Below are 19873 nucleotides of genomic sequence, written 5' to 3'. Positions count from 1 at the left end.
GTTTATTCCAAGTAACAGCACGGGACTGATCCTAGGTCAGTTTGCGTCCACCAGTGAATCCACGCATCAGCAGACAGCAGCTATGTCACCCCTCTCAATACAGCGGTGTCAGAATAAAGTCAAACGAGGCTGAGAAATTCCTTCCACTCACAAATGAGCCTTTAAAAAACCCACATCCACTTAGAGAGAGAAATGTCTGACATAGATACACACATACAACAGCCTACAATATATACATACGCTATGGCCTTGTGGCCCACTTGTAAGAATGAGGGACAAGCAAAAAATAAAAATAAATAAATCAATAAATAAATAAATACATTTAAAAAATAATAAATAATCCAACTTAATTTCAGTATTAACCTGAACACAAAAAATTCATTTCGATAATTGTGCATGTGGGAACACTAATGCCCTTTTTGTTCCGTCGATGCGCGGCTGCCCATGTGACGCACTCATGATCTCTGTTATGTGTCACAACTGCTCATTAATACACATCACGATCGCAGAGTCAACGCTGGGAGCTTTGAACCACTGCCAGACAGAGAAGTTCTACTAACAGAACTTTGACCTCTAAACGTATAACTTCAAACTTCATTTAAATCTAGAATCCTATTGTGTGTGTGTGTGTGTGTGTTTCTTTTTTTGTACACGCCAAATCCTACCCCCACCTCCACCCCCCCCCCCCCCCCCCCCCAGTGCTAACTGCCATACTATGCCACTGTTAATGGGAAGAGAAAAGATTAATCAGTATCTTGCTCTAAAAATATCCATCTGAGTAGTTCACATGCTGCTCAAGTTCCTCTTAAAGCAGATTTGCAATAGCTGCTCAGCTTATTGGCTATTGTTTTGATGGCAAAGGGGGAAAAAAATCCCCTTTCAAGGATTATTAATAATGTGATGTTAAAAGCACAAGGCTGAACTAAATACAGCACTTCATGTGCCATTTAAGAACATTACATAACAAACGCGCACAAAATGTGCTGACCTTCAAACGCTCAAAATCCATTTTACGCACTGCAATAAATGAAAATAAATGGGCCGGCCTTTCAAATGCAAACAATCTGCTTAGCATAAGAACCAAGTTGGACAACACCCAGCCTTATGTTATTAATTACTGGAAAAATACTGCGCTTTGTCTTCACCTTGGTGTCACTTCTACGAACGAGGGATAGATGCCTTTCAGTAAAAGCGTCTCAGCTGACCTCCTTAGTCCCGGTGTGTTTTGTCTGGGAATATGGGCCGATACAAGCAGACAAATATGTGGCGTCCATCCAGTAAGAGTGACCGGCTGTTTACGTTTGCATTTGGACCTCTGACTGCATACAGAAGGGGGGGGGGGGTGGGAATCTGGCAAGCAACCGCTAACAGCATGCAGCGAACCGTAAACAAAAAACGCAAAAGAGATGGAGGACATGCAGTGTACGAAAGGGTTAGGCCAAATCGCAATGTAGTGAGACAAAAAACAAACACACACCAAAAACAAAAAACAAAAAACCAAAAAAAAAAAAAAACTCTTGTCTAAAAAGGACGTCACATGGTCTGTGACGAGCCTGCATAATAACGTCCTTAACCATGACAACATCTATCAACAGCCGTCTCAATATTCTTCTCAGGCGAAATAGCTGCTTCTGGGGCCAGTATGGAGGGACCGCACTGCTCCGCACTCCATGTTCTCGCATTCCTAAAAGCCTCACTGAGAGGAATAATGACTGACTGTGTACGAAGAAGACGAGGAGGAGGAGGAGGAGGAGGGGGGGGGGGGGGAATAAATAAATAATGAAAACAAAGGAATTCTGCCTGTAATAGGGAAGTAATGTTTTCCTGATGGCGCACAAAGAAGTCCTTGAAACACTATTTGCTTTAAACCTATTATCAGATATTTTTGTATGTTCTTTCAGATCCATGTACTCAGACTCATTAAATGTTTATGGGGAAAGGCGCGCGGATGTCAGCGCGGCAATAAATCATCGAAGCTCCAGAGCCGCTCGCATGCAGCAAACAATCCCTGCAAATCAGCCGGCATGTAACCTTACAAAGAGTTAGATGAGATTCGAGAACAATAATTAAATGCTGCATCAGGCTTTAAGTGACATTTTATTTCAGACTCCAGTATATAAAGCAGGGTTTTTTTTTTTATTTTATTGCCGGTATAAAAATTATTCTGAGCCCTGAAAGGAAGGTTCCATTTTTTTGGCATGAATTATTTATTTTCCCGGTAAGTAGTCTGCTGGGGATACAAGAGACTAAAAATCAAGCTCAATATTTTCTTTCTGGGTGCAGCATTCCAAATCAATGCACATCATAGCCACATTTCTAAAGTTACTTAATAACAACAGAAAAAAGCCATTCAAGTGTTGACATGTAGTGTTCCTTTCTTGAAAGCAAAGCAATACTTTTGAACAAGAAATGTCGACTCTCCATCTCCTGAGGATTTATTGCCAAGAATGAGCTCTTTGACTAAAGAGAGCCAGGAGCGTAATTAGTCCAAATCACAGTGGAGCACACTAAAAATAACAGCACAACCTCAAATGTCAAACCTAACAGATAATCCATTCCTACGATGCGAGTGTGAGTTATTGTTATTTCACAAAAAACACACACAGACAAAGACACACAAAAAATTACTACATCAAGGAAACACTGGCATTACTGTATAGGAGACCCTTATGCACAGGATGAACACAGAGGCTGGTAGATGTCTAGTGTTTGTACAGAGGTTGAATTCAATTTAGTTACACAATCCAGAAAAGATTACTTTCTCTGCTGGTTTGTTCACAGACAATTGTTAAAATGATTACATCATCCCTCACTACAAATTTAACAACACCGGGACTCCTACACAGCAGGTTCTGGGTACTTTAATAAAGTATTTCATATAACTCATAACTGTCAGCCGAGGCCCCAAGCAGCATTAGAGGAAATAACAATTTTGTTTTAATTTGACAGAATGCATTACAAAACAGTTACTGGAATTTTTACATTGCTGTCTCCTCTCAGAACGTCTCTCAGCTGAGAACCTCATCAGCCTGAATTTCTAACACAGTCTATACTCATAGCAGCAGCATGACACAAATACAAGAACACCAAGGGGATTGTGGGAAGGGCAATGCTCAATAATGAGGAATTTAAAAATCCTTTCAGAAAGCTGGTGACGGTGGTCCAAAATTCCCCTGGAATTAGAGAAATGATTTAGCCATCATGTAAGCAGGCTACGGTAAACAAGATCCCTGTGTAGACAAGCCATTGTCTTTACGAGTTTCTGGCTTCAAGCACTATCCTTTAAGTGGTGCTCCAATGTCAACCTGCTTGCATTTAAGGACTTGCGCCACAACAACTGGAAAGCATCACACATGGGAATGTATACCTTGAAATCATTTGGCATTTGAAAAATTTAGTTAAGTATCGCAGAATTAATCTGAAGTGATAAAACACTGACCCCGCAGACATTTTGGACTAACCGCAAATAACACGTGTACGCCATTTTATTTGAAATCCCTGTACACTTTAACCCCCCTGTGTGATGTTTCTCAAGGCTGTTCACTGACGGTGGTTGTAATAACGTGCATCTGGATGTCTTGCATGTTATTCATTAAGGAGCAAGGGAACAGCATATCTCCCTGCACAACTGTACAAATTCCACTCAAGAGGAAAATGTTCTCAGATTTGAAAAAGAATTTTTGGTTAGAAAAAAAATAACTGTAGGGAATAGTTCTCCTGAGACTATTACCTGGGAAACAAAAAAAAATTACATTTCAGGCTCTCAAATTCTCTTTCAATTACATGTGCAGATGAGATGTATAGCTATCAACACAGTGAACTGTCCTCTCACAATTCAATCCATACTGAAATAATGAGCCAAGATTTAATGCCATGCCTCATTTTCAGAATACTGCAAAAGATTGCTACAAGCAATTTCTGAGCATCTGTAAGTGCGTGGTGTGCACACAGAAATAGAGTTTACTTTATACTGTTTTCTTAAGCATTCATACAATCCCTACTTGAGTATCTTAAATGATTACTACACAGTGTCATTTATATTCAGGAATGTCCATGGTTCCATGGCTGTGCTGAAATTGATCTGTTTGGAGCATCTGGATATCATTAATAACCTGAATTAAATCCACCCCAGCCAAATGCAAGAAGAGGCTCTGATGGAATTCTGAATATGTTCCCAGTTTTGGAAATGCTTATGTTTTGTGAAATGTGAACAGCACCGTTTCAAACAAACAAACCATGAGTATTTAATTTTCTTCTCTTCCCCCGAAGGGGAAACTAGGACAATTTCATATCCTATGTGGTCAAATGAAAAGCTTGCTATAAATAGCGAAAAAAAAAAAAGATCTGCTACAAATGTGAACCGTTTATTTAAAGCAGCGTGCCTTTGCAAACATAGAAGATTGCGACAGGGCTTGGGCAACGAATTCTCTGCTATGTTCCATAATTTATCTGCCAGGGAATAACGGCGTATATAGAGGACCGGCCTGATGTTTCACAATATTCTAAATAAGAACTTTCCATACGCTGGATGATGAATCTTTTCCCAGTATCTCATTATTCAAATTTTCCACTAGCCACATGTTCTCACCAGAGAGGCTCGCCCACTTCTGTGCTCCTTCCCAGCACCTTAATGGCATCGCACTGCTGTTCTCTGGAAGGCATGGCGCATTTTCTGACGCTGCCTGGAAATACCAATATTATGCTGAATAATTCCCCGGGGACTGATCTCCAATCCTCGAAATATTTTAATAAGCATACACCCTTTCTTTCTATCTTCTTAAAACACAGACATCGCAATTACACACGCGCGCGCACAGATAGAACTGCTGAGATCTGCAAGACAAATGACAGTTACTTTTCAAAGGCAGGAAGGGGTTTTGGGGGGGGGGGGGGGGGGGTGGGGTGCGTGGAAAAAAATTAAATGACCCATTTTCATTGGAATATTTGTGATAAACATACCAACGGTACTGAGTGCTACTAGGAATGAAATTTGCATGCTGCACATTGAAAGCTCTGGCGTACTGGGGCAGGGAAGTAATGCTGTTTCAATGTGATTTATGAAGGTACAAATTATCAACAAGCTTAAAAATAAAAGCCCAAACAAAGGGCCTCTCGGTGATTAATAATAATAATGCCTTCCCTCTGTTGCGCACATCTTTTCCATTAGACGACCAGGTAACCTTCATGCACTCATTCGTCAATGGCACGCGCAAATCAGACAAAAATAAACCGCCATTTTCATCAGGGAAAAGCTGGTCTGGACAGACCATTAAACTGATAAAAAATATTTCACCAGATGTAAGGCAAAATCCACATTAACATAAAGAAAACAGGTACCTAATTTTTAAACACAGATCTACAACACGCGCAAAAAGACCTACGCAAGACTAAGTATTAATAAGCATCAGATTATTAATAACTACAAGTAATGAGACCAAGTAATGAGAGATGTCAACAGTTTACTTCAATATTATTCTAGTTTTAGTTTACAGAACATGTTCTCGTCCTTAATACACCCTGCTAAGAAGTATTTCCTTAAACTCTAACAAAACAGGAAATGATCTGGGAGGTACAAAGACTGCAGAGAAATGACACGCATCATCTTGGAAGCTGCGTTCAATAATTTACCAGTCCTTCCATTACACATATAAACAGACTCATCATTCCCCGGGCTTGGCTCCGCATCTACAGCTGAGCTTGGCTCTGTCCTTCCTCTATGAAAAGGGAAGTTCTTGCCATCTGGAACTAGCAGAGTGAGTGCAAAAAAATAAAAAATAAATCACATCACTGTTACAGCTAGGTGCAAATATGGAAGAGATGCATTCAAAATGTGAGGAAGCCAATGAGGAATGTACCGGAATAGTTGTTGAAAGCTGTTGTAAGAAGTTCCGTGAATTCCTAAGGTCAAGGTCAGGGCCCTCAAAACCACATAAAGAGAGGGCCCCTCCCGCCCCTTTTAACAGGGTGGGATCCTCACCCCTCCTCCACCTGGAACACGGCCCAGTAAAGTGTGGATCAGACATCGGTGAATTTACAACTCGCTGTTTCCTTAAACAGAAAAAAAATGAAAGGAAAAAAAACACATGTTCAAAGAGGCAAGTACTGTACTCCCTGTGGCACTTCCATTAAAAAAAATGAAGGAGAGCAGGAATCCTGATTCGCTCCAAGTCCACGGATTACGAAAAAGCAAGGCCGCAACTTGTTGTTCAAGATTGTATTTCCAGAGTACTGATACTGAAGAATTCCCCTGTTCTGTTGACTAAACTTCTATAGCACCTGGACCCTCTCTCGAAATCTTTGGACTTCATTTCTTCATAGCTGTGTTACACAGTTCAGAAACCAGGATGTCAAAAGCAGGAGCTCTCAAAAAGCAGGGGATTTTTCTGCCAAGTAACCATAATTCCAAGCATAAAAAGTACTTTAAGATTGTTCTGTCTCAGATGCGTTTCACATCAAAAATAAAATCTGTCCCTATGTAATATATGTGGCATATGGTAACTCTTGTGAGAGCAGTGACTTCATACCACAAGACTAAGACTTATCAACTCCCTCTATTGTAGTAAATGTAACACTGTTATTGGACTGGATTCTATGTCCAATCATTAAAGTACTTAAAACTCAGTTCAGAGAAGTTTAAAAGCTGAAATGCATCCATATAAATCAATGTAACAGGTTAAAAGCTTTCATTGTCTCACCCATTTTAAGCATCTGTGTGCTGTAGGAGCTTTTGAAGATAATTAACCATTTCAACGACTGTGTCACAATGACTAAGCACAGCGGATCATTTCCATTTCCTGCTTGTTCATATTTGACATTTGATTAATCAAATGTCCTCTATGTGCTACCCGCCACTGCGGCTCTGTCCAGTGAGTCTGCGTGACTGCATGTTGGTTCAGCTCTATCCAGTGGCCACTTACTGGTCATGTAATGTGGGACATGCCTTGAACAGAGTACCAAGGATCAAAACAAATTTGCCTTATTTGTATTATTATTATTTTTTTTTACCTTTCATGTCGAAGTTTCTTTGCTGTTGACCCAATTCAACAACATTCATCAAGCAAAGGCTCATTAACAGCTCTGGCAATAACATTTTTAAATTAATGATTCACATTACGCACACATGCATGGACAAGTGCACATTCATACTAAGACACAGTAGACACACCCATGCATGCACCCATGCACGTGCGTGCACGCACACACACAAACACACACACACACACAGGGTTTTGACCTCTCACCAAATTCGTCACAGATGCTCTCGTTTTCGATGAGAGTGGGGTGGTCAAAAGTGTCGCGGCAGTACAGGATCTTGGTGTTGTTGCTAAGGGAGGCGATGCCGCCAAGTGCCAGCACCACGTGGTCTGTAAGCAGAGAGGACGGCCGCTCCCGCAGACGGGCGATGACAGACCGGTACCGACAGTACTGCGGGTAGCTGAGAACCAGAACCTTCCCTTCCTCGTCGTCTTCGCCTGAGGAGAAAGAACAGACAGGGCATCGTTTAAAAAATAAAATAAAATTTAAAGCACCAATCACAGTACAGCAGTCATCTGATTGTTTTAAAACTGTCCACATACAGTAGTCTGCAGCATTATGGTCAGCTCTGGGGGAAATCGGTTGGCCTCGTGTACAATATTCACTGCAGGCCTCAGGCATACTACCTATTATGTGTGACCAAGCAGCTGTTTGCACATGATGGTTCCCTGCATGGACTGGCAGGGTAAAAATATCTGGGACGTGAGCCATGTCGTTCACTGCAGACAGATCAGAGCATAGCAAGCGGGTCCCTCTGTCATGCACTGAGTCAGAGAGAGGCTCCTGCTTAACCAAGACACCACCCAAATCCAAATGAACTTCTTACCCAAATCCAAATGAACTGCTTAACCAAGACACCAGCCAAATCTTAATGCACTGCTTAACCAAGACATCACCCAAATCTTAATGCACTGCTTAACCAAGACATCACCCAAATCTAAATGAACTGCTCAACCAAGACATTACCCAACTTTAAATCAACTGCTGAACCAAGACATCACCCAAATCGAAATGAATTGCTTAACCAAGACACCACACAAATCGAAATGAACAGCTCCACCAAGATGCCACCCAAATCTAAATGAACAGCTTAACCAAGACATCAACCAAATCTAAAAGAATTGCTTAACCAAGACATCAACCAAATCTAAATTAACTCCCTAAGCAAGACATCACCCAAATCTAAATGAACAGCTTTACCACTTAGCTAATAAATCCCCACAACAGTTCACATGTTATAGCAGGTGGTTTGAGACGCTCCCGAGCGCTGTACCCTCAAAAAACCACCATACTGCCATTGTCAAGCTGCTCAGACTGCATAAAGCCACAGCCGAGAAATCACAGTAAAATACAACCCACTCCACACAGTCAAGAGTGAGCTTGCGTCTGTCGCTGCAGTCAAAATCTATCCATGTCAGAAGATGTCAGGTAGAACGGTATTGAAAAAGCAGACACGCGGCATGCCACTCAAAAAACACAATGCTGAAAATCGCTGTGTTTCAGGGAAAAGGGCATCAAATCACTGGAATATTTTTACACCAAGGTCTTTGCCACCAGTGGTTTTCCACCTCACTCCCTAACCTACTTTCTACGGGATGACAGAAGATTTTCAAAATCTATTACATGTTGTGAAATTTCCATCCATCACATTGAAAACCGAGCCACAAAAACCCGGAGTTGCACAACCCAGACAATTAGCCTGTGTATTTCTTGTACATGGCATTTGCGTCACACAAACACTTCTGAAGAACTTCCTGTACATTTCTCAACGAGACAGGCAAATAAAGCAGTGACGTTATAGGTATAATAAAATGCAGTGTCCTCTGCACTGAGCTTTTACTACAAACAAACACACACATTTTAAGGATCTAGTTAATCTCACGCTTTGTCAAAGTTATGATTCTCTAACACCCTTTCCAGAAATGATAACCCACGGTGTTTGCCTCATTCCAAATATACACCCAGTTAATTCCCAGTGGATGTCAGTGCTTCCATATGCAGAGAGGAATGCTGCATCATATTTTCCCCCTACTGTAGGTCTTAACAGTCACATAACAAGCCACAGAACAAGTCTTGTGTGGTCTATCTTCTAATAGCCTGATGTTAAATATAATATTGGTCCAAATGTGGAGGGAACATTCCACATTTCTAAAAAAATAAAATATTTTATCTGACAAGGTTTGGCAATATTTTCTCAGGTTGAATGTGCCTAGATATTACAAACAACTGGATATTATATACAGCATATATATATATATATATATATAGTGAATGTACAACACACACACACATACACAAACACACATAAGTAAAACATACATACACAACATATATTTGCTCTTATCATGCTGGTGTAATTATTTTTCTTTTTTTTCGTGTTTGCACCTCATTTCAGTTTCTTTGAGGCACTGTAGCAGTCCTCACATTGCACAGCTTAAGCTTACATCGGGCTCCAGTTCTTCCTCATATCCCACCGCTCCTTCCCTCAACGACACAAAACCTCTCAGCTCGTCTCAAAACCCGACAACACACCTTTCTTCCCCCCACGGCCAATCAATGCATCTGAAACTGCTTTTCAGAATATCCAGGATTTTATGGGCTACCAAGGCCCTGCTAATCTCACCAGGAGAGTCGGTCCATTGTGCTCGGCGCATTTGCTCTGGGCAAAGATGAGACCGGAGAAGAGGGGACGTAACTGAAGCCCCCCTCTCGCTTCACAGCCATTTTCGTTAATAAAATCTACCCTTTTTAAATAAAGGAATCCTTATCTTAGCAATTTAATTGGTTGGGGCCGCACTATCATTAGAGAGCAGAGAAAATCACATTAGGCAATTTTCCTTTAATACTCCTGACAAGCGGCCTTTGTCAAGAAAACAGGTATGCACAGACTGGTTGCAAAATCAACCTCCGAATCTGCCTGACTAAGCTTCGCATGTCTTATCAGATCAGGAAGCATGAACTCCCAATTCTTAACCATATCAACTGTTTTCTCCTGGTTTACAAACCATGTCTTCCTGCAGAAGGTCTAGACAACTGTGGGAATATTTACAGAATGAATATCAGCCAACACAGTCTATCAGATGATGTAATCCGATTAAAAAACATACACCCACACACACCATGAGAATATCAACAGTCATTTTATGGTTTGAAAATGTGAAAACTTTACTTAAAACCATATATTGAGGATTACCTAAATTCAGTCAGTGATGGTTTATTGATTTATCTCAAAATGGCACAAAATACAGGAGACCAATGTCAGCTTTGCCCTACTAGTGCAAAATGTTAAATTGACACAGATTGGGGACAGGGCTTCTTGGACGGAAGCCAATCAAAAATGTGCTTATTACAACTTACAAAACAGATAACAACAGCGATAACAACAAGGAAATTATATTATTTCAGATCTGATGTGAATATACTTATTATTATTATTATTATTATTATTACATATTTTACAATTTAAACAAAAACATCACACTTTATTAGTTTGTTAAAAATAAAAACGATTCATTAATGTAAGACACAGGGCATTTATGCACCAGTGATGGTTAGTCTGACTTGGAAGAATTTATCTCTGCACTCACGTTAGAGAACAAAAATAGACATGACCACTTCCCTTTTGTGGCATTCAACATTTGCCATTTATAAGTTTCAAACAGAGTGTCTTTTTCAGACAGTCTATGACAGACAGTCTATAAGTCTATGATAGAGGGAATGTCAATGGTCACAACATGGATGCCAACTTTCCCACTGAAGTTTGTAGTTTTTTGAAAAAACTTGTAAATTATTAACACTCTTCCCCTTTCTTTAAATGTACCCTGACCAAAAGGAGTACAAAACCAATTCATCGTGCGGTTAACACACAGGAAAATGAATCCTCACATAATTTTAACAATCCAGATAACATTCGATTACATCAAAAGATCCTTTGATTATCTTGCTGGGAAATGAAGTCTTTCAAAAGACATTGTCCCATATCAGCCCAGACACATTTTTTAGACGCCACGGCGGAGTGACCGGGCTCCTTACACAAACAATTGGCCGTGTGTTCCCTCCGGTGCCAATTCTGCGTAAGCTTCAATGTCTCAAACACCAATCATACATGGGTTCCCATGAAATACAAACACTGCCATTTAAACGCATTCCTCCGGTGCCCCACCCAGAGTCTCAAGCATTTCTCAATATCTTTCGCTTTTCAGTCTCAGACTCAGCAAACAACAAAAACGTCTTGATTAAAAAAGGCGACAAGTATTATTTCATCTTGCGGAGTGAAAGAAAACATAACCATAATGCCTGAAAATGGCAAATGCCAATTGCTATTCTAGTTTTTTAAAAACAAACTGAAGCCTTGTGTTGACACTAGAAAGTATGTCTTTATAATTAACAGTATAAAACCACCTATTATCTTAAAGGGCAGGTTTTTGTCACTGTTGACTGAATACCCCCACATATTGCATATTTCTCGTACACAATACAGCATTGTATATTAGATTTGACATTTTCACTTAGAACCATCACCTCGACAGTTCTTGCTGGGGTGTAGATCACAGCTTAGACAGTTCAAATCCTACCATTACTCATGCTCTGAGATCCAAGCAGATTATGTTCAAACAGGCACAACATATTTTCCACATGTGTAAACCAAACTCCTGATAACAAAAGGCGTAGGCTGTTCATTTTTTGATATTGGTATAAATAAATATACAATTTCTTATCTGATTTCTCATTGACCACATTTGAATCATTAACACAACAAAATAAAAAAATATATTTTTATCAGCAGTGAAGCTTTCCCCCCTCCCCCCTCCCCCCCGCATTATCCATCTTGGCAGAGACGTATGTTAATGAGCATAAATGCATAACATTACCAAAGGCAACGCTGGTGTCGGTTTTAGCAGTATGACACAAACAAAAGTAAACACACAAGGTGAACATTAACAAGAGGAGGACTGTTTTGAATTCTGCGAGTTGTGCTGTTTGTTGTTCCACTGGTATTGATTTCAGGGCTGCACTGTTCTCATTTCAGCGGTCCCCGTTCATGCGTACAACACAGCCCCTAATAACACAAATGCATCACACTCTTTCTGCAACATCAACGGTTTTTAACAAAAGACGTGCCACAGTGAGCAGCGGGCCTGCAGCATCTCAAGCTGTTTGTCTTTATTTAAAAAAACCAGGAGCTGCCAGTGAAATATGTGGGAACAATATAAGGACATAGAATCTTCAGCAGGTTCGACACCACCGCTAAATATTGAGAGAGAGAGAAAAACCTTTTCATATTTAAATGAATTTAATAAGCTCCGCCACTGCTTACATTGTTCTGTGAACTTTCTGGAGCCTTGCACATGCCCTATATTAAAACCACAAAATGGTTCCTCTTCAGTTCAGATCTGTTCATTTAGAAATCATTAGGGGTTGAACCAGCTTTTCTCTCTCAGCATGTCTGAAACTCTTCAAAGCGTATCACATTTGTGCAAAAGGTTACAAGAAGCCAGAGGAAACCTTCTATTGAAACTATGTGCCTGGTAAAGTACCATACAGGTTTGTTCCTATATTTAATTACCCAAACAGTCAAATGTGCCTTTCTCTACCCGGCTGTTATATTTGTGCAATTGCCTACTTAGATGCCAAAAGAAACATTTTGAACATCTAGGCATAATGTATTACAATTTACTGAAAATGGACACGGGCATAACCACATGCCCTGCTTCTCCCCAGACCACAATAACTTTGCTCTTTATTTGAATCAATTTTTGTTGAAACCTAAATTGGCTTTAGCCACATTTTCCAAAATATACCTCAAATGTCAACGTAAAACACTCCTGTGATGATTTATTTTACCTCATGTTATTTTATTACATTAGGCATTCCATTCTCTAAGCCCTGCACTTTCAGTCTGCTCCCTAGCAACCAACCAAAGCAGTGATTTTTGTGCAGCTGGCAGTGTTCCAGTTTTAACAGTCTGTGTTATTGATTGCTAGATTGCAAAGTTTGCATTTAATAGCTTCTGTGCTACATGACAGAATTATACAAAATTTGTCGTGCCAAATCGTTCCTTTGCCCGAAGAGATTGCTGTTAAAAAAAACAAAGCCACTATATCAACCAGTGCTAGACGAAGCATATTTAGCTGATAATACTTGCACACGACTCCCACACTAACCACCACATAAGCTGATAAATATCTGTATCATAAAACCATTATTGTTTTAACCTAATGCAACAGTGAGTAAAACCAGGAACAAAATGACTTCATAAAGACACGGGAGATCAGACCAAATGGGTTTTATGTACAGGAAATACATTTCCCAATTGCCCCTCTCTGCTATCTGAACTGAAGCAAACACCATTGTTTTTTATTACAAATGAAAAAAAGATAAAGCACTACTCAGTAATCACCACAGAATGCATTGAGAAACAGGCTTGCCTGAAGCTGTACACTGCCAGAATAGTTGGTCAAAGAGCAGTTTTAGAACAGGATTATCCGGTTAATCTTTAACAATAAAAATTGAGCTCAGTGCTTCAGATGTAATTCACATGAAATTCATTTCACACCAACTTGTCTGTAAATATCACCACAGTTTATTTTATCAACAGCACGACGCGAAGAACATTGTAGCATTGTGGCTTCGTGTGAAGAACGGAAAGAAGACTAAACAGAAATTAGCTTTCACTTTGAAATTCCTTTCCTTATCTTGACAGTCTAAGCACCCTACTGACCTACCTTGTAATATACAAGGGATTGTGCTATTAGGCTAACTCTTATTCACTTGTTAGAGTAACATGGCACTTCCTCTTCCTGTACACAAGTCATAATATCCCAGTAAAGGTAATGCAGTCCCCGCCTCTTTTAAAACTGTGTACCTCAAAAAACTATTAGCGTGGCCAGTTTGACCAATCAGATCAGTAAAAGTAGTTATATGCTAATGAACGAAATACAATCCCTCATGGGGCCTACTGAGTGTCACAGGTGCATGACTCAAACCCAGAACGCTGCAAGTGGTGTTCTGTTGATGTTAAGAAGCCACCTTTAACCTACCTACAACCCTGAAATGGATGTGCAAGGCCCCAACATCTCCCATCAGACTGGGACAATAGCCAGCACTGGGTCAGGGTGCCTGCGCTTCTCTGTTTGTCAACTCATGTCAGCATTTTTAAATGCAGTTGGTCTGGGTCAGTTGAAATCTCTAATGTGTCATGGAATTATTATTTTAATTTGTTTTTTTTTTGGAAGAGGCATGATCTCACTTTTACTTAACCTTTACAACATAACATAAGGCACTCATTAACCAATCAAAGGTTAGGGGAGGGATGCCTGAATGACAACAACCACAGATTTAAAAAACAAAATGGCATTCTTTATGGTGTAACGTGAAGGTCATATGAACACTATATATGGGATTATAGTAAAGGATAATGCAGCTAGCTTTTTCAAGGTAACCAAATCAAACTGGATAGTTAGTCACTACAAAGAATCTATTATTGTTTTTTAACAACAAAGGAGCAAAGTTGGAACATTGATTAAGTCCTTCTAAACCACATATAATAGAGTTCACTGAAGGTGCAGAGCATTACAAAGGGAAAATTCCCTTACTTCTTCCTCGCTTAGCTAGCTACTGTAGCTTAGGGCTGTAAACAGTCATTTGACACTGATCTTTTTCTCAAACATAATCTAATAACTCATTCCACTACCACTGTTTAGACATTAGTTGCAAACACCTACACTGCTGCAGAACAACTACATTCTATCTTACTTACTTTTCACCCATCCACAAATCATTATGTCCACAAAACATAGTGGTAACTTACATACACTACATGGCTGAAACACTTCAAGCAAAGAGCAGCCAGAAGTTTTTATGCTTTTCTTTGTACTGGCTCTAATGTGTAAACTAACTGACTACAGTCTAATCACAGGGTAGTCTTCTAAATAAGCACACTGTATTTTCCTGCCCAGGCTGAACTTAGGAAATCTATTTAAAATCAGTTTTTATAATGCAGTAATTTATTTTTTAAGTAACTGTGTTGTTGCTGAATGATTCATCTACATACCCACCAGTGGAATGCTAATGTACAGTTATATTCAGTTGCTATGATATTCAGTTGCTATTCTTCAATTCACCTTCGCAGCCACATATACACCCTTTGCCATTCTATATACTGTCATTGAAATACTATTTCATATTCTTAGAACTGCAAAATACACACTTTCTGAATGAATACACAACATAGTTTGAATACTGATATAGTAAAAAAAAAAAAAAAAAGAAAATCTGCCTAATTTGTGTGCATACAGCACATTTCATTCACAATTTCTATTATAAATTGGCAAACTATGCTCAACACAGTGGTGTTGGATCAAAGTACAAGCCCATATACTCCGGCAGGAACTATTCGCTTGTTGGAGGAACTGTATACTCAGTCAACATGTTGGCCGAGCCCCAATATACTATTATGGCATGCAGCAGCATTTACTGAATGCTAGTCAAAGTGGAAGTGGCCAAAAACATGAACCATAAGGAAATGAGCAGACCTCTCTTCATATCCTTTAAACCTCAGACCACAAAACTATGTCCACAATGCGACAACAGTGTTTTTGAATTTAAAAAAAAAAAGTGCTTTATAAGCATAGTTCCCAGCCCATATCCCATCAAAGGTATGACCCCTATTTAAGTATAACCCCTATCAGCTAATGCTGCCAAACTGTTTACTAAAATGACTCCCACTCCTGTATATTTTGTGTCCAAAATGTTTGGCCCTAATGGGGAACATTCCTCGATTGCGCTTAGCGCTCATTTTAATTTTACCTTGCGAAACTCATGTCGTTTTCATTTATAAGCACTACTGATTTTATAACAATTAATGCCCAACCAAGTAAGTCGGCAGTTACGTTGATCCCTATAGGATAATCGTTGCCATTGTTTTTGTCTGGAATTGGAAGTGGATCTCTCTTTGTGCCAAGAGTTTCAGTTTAAAAAAAAAAAATCCAGTAAAAATGCAAATGCGATCAAAGACTTGATCAAAATCACTGCATATCTGTGATCGCAGGCCTTTGTGGAGAGAGAGAATGAGTTGTTCGGATTTCAGACAGAAAAAGCTATTGATTTCTTGCAATGTGCCGAGTGGAAATGATTCAGTGACATCATCAGGCATTCAATATGCAGCCTGCACTATGCTTTTTCTGTTAAGCATGTCTTCATACATGCTAACATACATAATTAATGACATCAAATTACAGATTTTGTCCATGGTTCCTCTAAGCAAAACCATTTTCGTTTGTGAACAATGGATTTTGTTTGAGCTCATTTTGAAAGCGGTGCGGTGTTCTCATGAATTTACAAATGTCTTATTCGACGCAAGCTCCATTGAGTTAACAGTGATCGCAATGCCATCAGTCAGCTGAATTTTAAATAGTGTCAGAAATGGGTGACTTTCCTATAAATGTATTTTTTATGAGATGCAAAATGCATATTTTAGCTGAGCGTATGGCAGGATGAGACAATAGAAGAGACTGAAGTGGGTCTGGGGACTCGTATGTATTTTTGATTAACCTCGCCAAAAGTAATCTGCAACAAACCTTAACAAATGGCTCAAGACATGACGTGAAACATAATTTAATGCAGCCAATTTAAATCCACTGTAAAGGCTGAAAAAAAATACAATATCCTCATCTGTAGAACAATATTAAATCGTGTGTCAGAGAAAATAAAATAATATTAATAATAATAAAATAAAATTAACAGGTTCCATTAAGCCATGAACACAAAATTGGCATTATTTCAGTTTAGCAGCTATGATGATAGCCGTTGCGAGCTGCCTGAATAGACACACCTGATCTATGAAACGTCATTTTAATGCCTTAAATAATTATTAGATGCCAGGGACTGTAACATCCACGTTGTATATTATATTATATTATATTATATACACAGACAAGATCACAACCACAGACTAAAATAATAAGAACAGCAGAAGCAGAACTGGAATACCTAATGCAAAACTCAGTTCTGCTAGCTATTATTCAAACAAATTATGCATAACAAACAAAATGTTTGTTTTTTTCTCGGTTTTAATATGCAATTTAAATATGTATTAACTTGCATGTAGGTGTCAAACAGGGGACGAACAAATGCAAATGTCAAAGCGATTAACTTTGGCTTGTTTTGCAAAATGAAAATTAAATTCGAACAAGCCATCCTAAACAATGGATGCTCTTTTTTAGCATATGAGTGGGTGAAATGATTACAATTTCCAGAGAACAGGAAGAATGGCAGAGAATAATGGCATTACTCAATGAAACCAATTAAAGAGCATTTAGAATCTGTCACAGAGGGAGGATTAGATGACGGCCAGGATAACAAGATGGTGTATTATCAAGGCCCCATTGTGCTGATTTCTTTATTTGCAGTCACTTCAAGATGGCTCTTTCAATTACTGTCCAAAGAATAAATCATTCATAATTCTAGGGCCTGTCTCAAAGGGTATGTATATTAAAGATTTTTTGCATCAATTTTACAAGAACACTGAATAATTCCTGTCCTTATTGTCAATAAACCCCAGACAAAAAACATACCAAAGATGAAAACTAATCTCCAGTCGTAGGTTTTATATCAAAATGGACTGAAGTGATGAAAAATCTGTATGTATATTATTCATGTATTTAAAATAACCATTATGCAGCCTGGTCTCATATGTAAGAACTAGATGTAAGATAGATAGACAGATAGACACAGAGAGTTCATGGGGTGGCCTATGTAACTACGATCAATCACGCAATCAAAATATATTTAGGGCATTTCTACAGTTAAATTGCCATAAAACACAATAAATGTGCTCATACATCTGGCCAAAAAAGTTTGTGGCCAGATGTATGAGAGAATAAACCATCAGGGATGGTTCCCTTTCGCTGGGGATCACCACTCAAGAGGTACAGAGGTCAACAGTGACTCTTGCTCATAGAAAACACTGGGTGGGTCACAGGCCCTGACTAGCTGAAGGACACAGGGCTACTCTCACCTCCTCCTGTCTTGGTTGGAGGCGGAGCTTCAGGGAAGCTGAGGACTAACTCGCAGCCAATGGGAAAACACAGCCATAGGTCTACGGCTGATGCCAGGTTAGGGCAGAAATATTCCATCTCCTCTCTACAGTAAATGCTCTCCACACTGCCATGTTAGCAAGATACAAAAAAAAACAAACAGCAATAAAAACACAGCCTGATGTCTGACAGACAATGGCATCTTTATCAAGGTGAGTCCAGTACAATACCACATCCACTTTAAGACTTTTGAAGAAATATGTACTTTTAAAAAAAATAACTATGGCCAGCCCCTTTCCACAAGCAGACAACTGAAAAATGTAACACTAATTCTTTTGGATATTGAGATAAGACTGCAGCTGGGATGAATCTGATTAGTGAATAATTAAATACTCACGCACACAATATTCTTCCAGCACGCAGTTTCCTATGACTAAATAAAATGGATTAGCACACAGAATGTCATTAAAAAGCCGGTGCCAAATAACGGATTAATTAGACTCAGAGATGGTACTGTGTGCAAGTTCCAAGATGTTTAATATTTAAGTAAGGCCTCTCGGTTTTGCAACAACCCCCGGCTTGATGCAAAATGATTGGCTGGCGATAATAGCAGATTAGTCATCGTGACTAGATGGGGCCTGGCACAACAACCATAAAAAGCCACATTGTATTTTTACAAACATGGGGAGTGCCCTCAGGTTAAAATTAACAATGCCAGTATGGCCGCCTAGAGGGGGTGGGGTACTTCATGAAGGACACTACACAGCATTAACATTTAATTGAATTTCCCTTTCAAAAAAAAAAAAAAAGATCCGTTTTAAAAACCGGGAAAATCTAATAAAGCAAACGTAAATGGGAATATTTCTGGTGAGCTTTATTTCCCCCTCCCACTTGGCTGTTGGCAGTTTGGGATCTTTTATGTTATAGAAGTCACATTAATAACTTCTCTGTTGTTTCAGACTCAGTAATGGGCAGACAATAAAACTATTCATTTCCTGAAAGGTCACCCCCTGGAGACATGCACATTGTTTAACTGTCTACCAGTGCGGCTATTATTGCGTAACAAATTGCAGGGAATGAAACACAAGAAGTTGGAAATTACAGAAACAAAACGCAACCAACAAAAGCAAAAAAAAAAAAAAGTTTGTATTTGGAATCGTATAATTACAACAATTACTGTTTTTTTTCCCTCTTGCTCCATGTTAAAAAGCTGCTCCAACATTCTTAAGAGCTAACAGATACTTTCTACTCCAGATCATAATACACACAGATTTAGAATTCTTGGCAGCTGTTCAGACTTCAGTCATGAGGGAACTAATGATTTGAACAGATCACCATGTTATAATGGGCAAAAAGTCCATGTGAATATCCCTAAGGTCTGCAAATAATCATGACATGATGACTATAAAAAGGCAGTCTAAAATTGCTCACAGTGAACACTACATCAATTGACACTGAAAGCCCAACAGAGGAGAATGTAATGTAGATAAAGCATTGGCTTAATTACTTCAGAATGTTTAGGCTTCTAGCGGAGTTAAAGAATGTTCCAGAAACACATAGTTTCTCTTTTTCTCATGTATCCATGCCAGGGGAGTCCACTCACATAGCAAAAGGGCGAGTCTGGGTGCAGGTTTTTGTTTTGGCCCAGCTCTGTGACACTGATTTAACTAATTAACCAATCATGATCGTCAAACAAGACCTTGATTGGTACAATAAGGTGTCTTAGTGCTGGGCTAGAACAAAAGCCAGCACCCACAGCAGCGCTTTTATGGATAAGACTGGACACCCCTGATCTAGCAATT

General features: G+C 39.2%; 1 protein-coding gene across 1 annotated transcript in view; it reads right to left on the bottom strand.

The window, feature by feature from the left end:
* Positions 1 to 19873, bottom strand: part of arid5b (AT-rich interaction domain 5B) — a 66519-nt gene that overhangs the window by 34648 nt on the left and 11998 nt on the right. Inside the window, 1 exon segment of the mRNA XM_035405561.1 lies at positions 7242 to 7472. Coding sequence (XP_035261452.1) covers positions 7242 to 7472 — 231 coding nt within the window.

This window comes from Anguilla anguilla, chromosome 2 (genome assembly GCF_013347855.1).
Source record: "Anguilla anguilla isolate fAngAng1 chromosome 2, fAngAng1.pri, whole genome shotgun sequence".
In the NCBI taxonomy this organism is placed as follows: Eukaryota; Metazoa; Chordata; class Actinopteri; order Anguilliformes; family Anguillidae; genus Anguilla; species Anguilla anguilla.
Note: the sequence above shows the minus strand (reverse complement) of the source record. Positions and strands in the feature narration are given on the sequence as shown.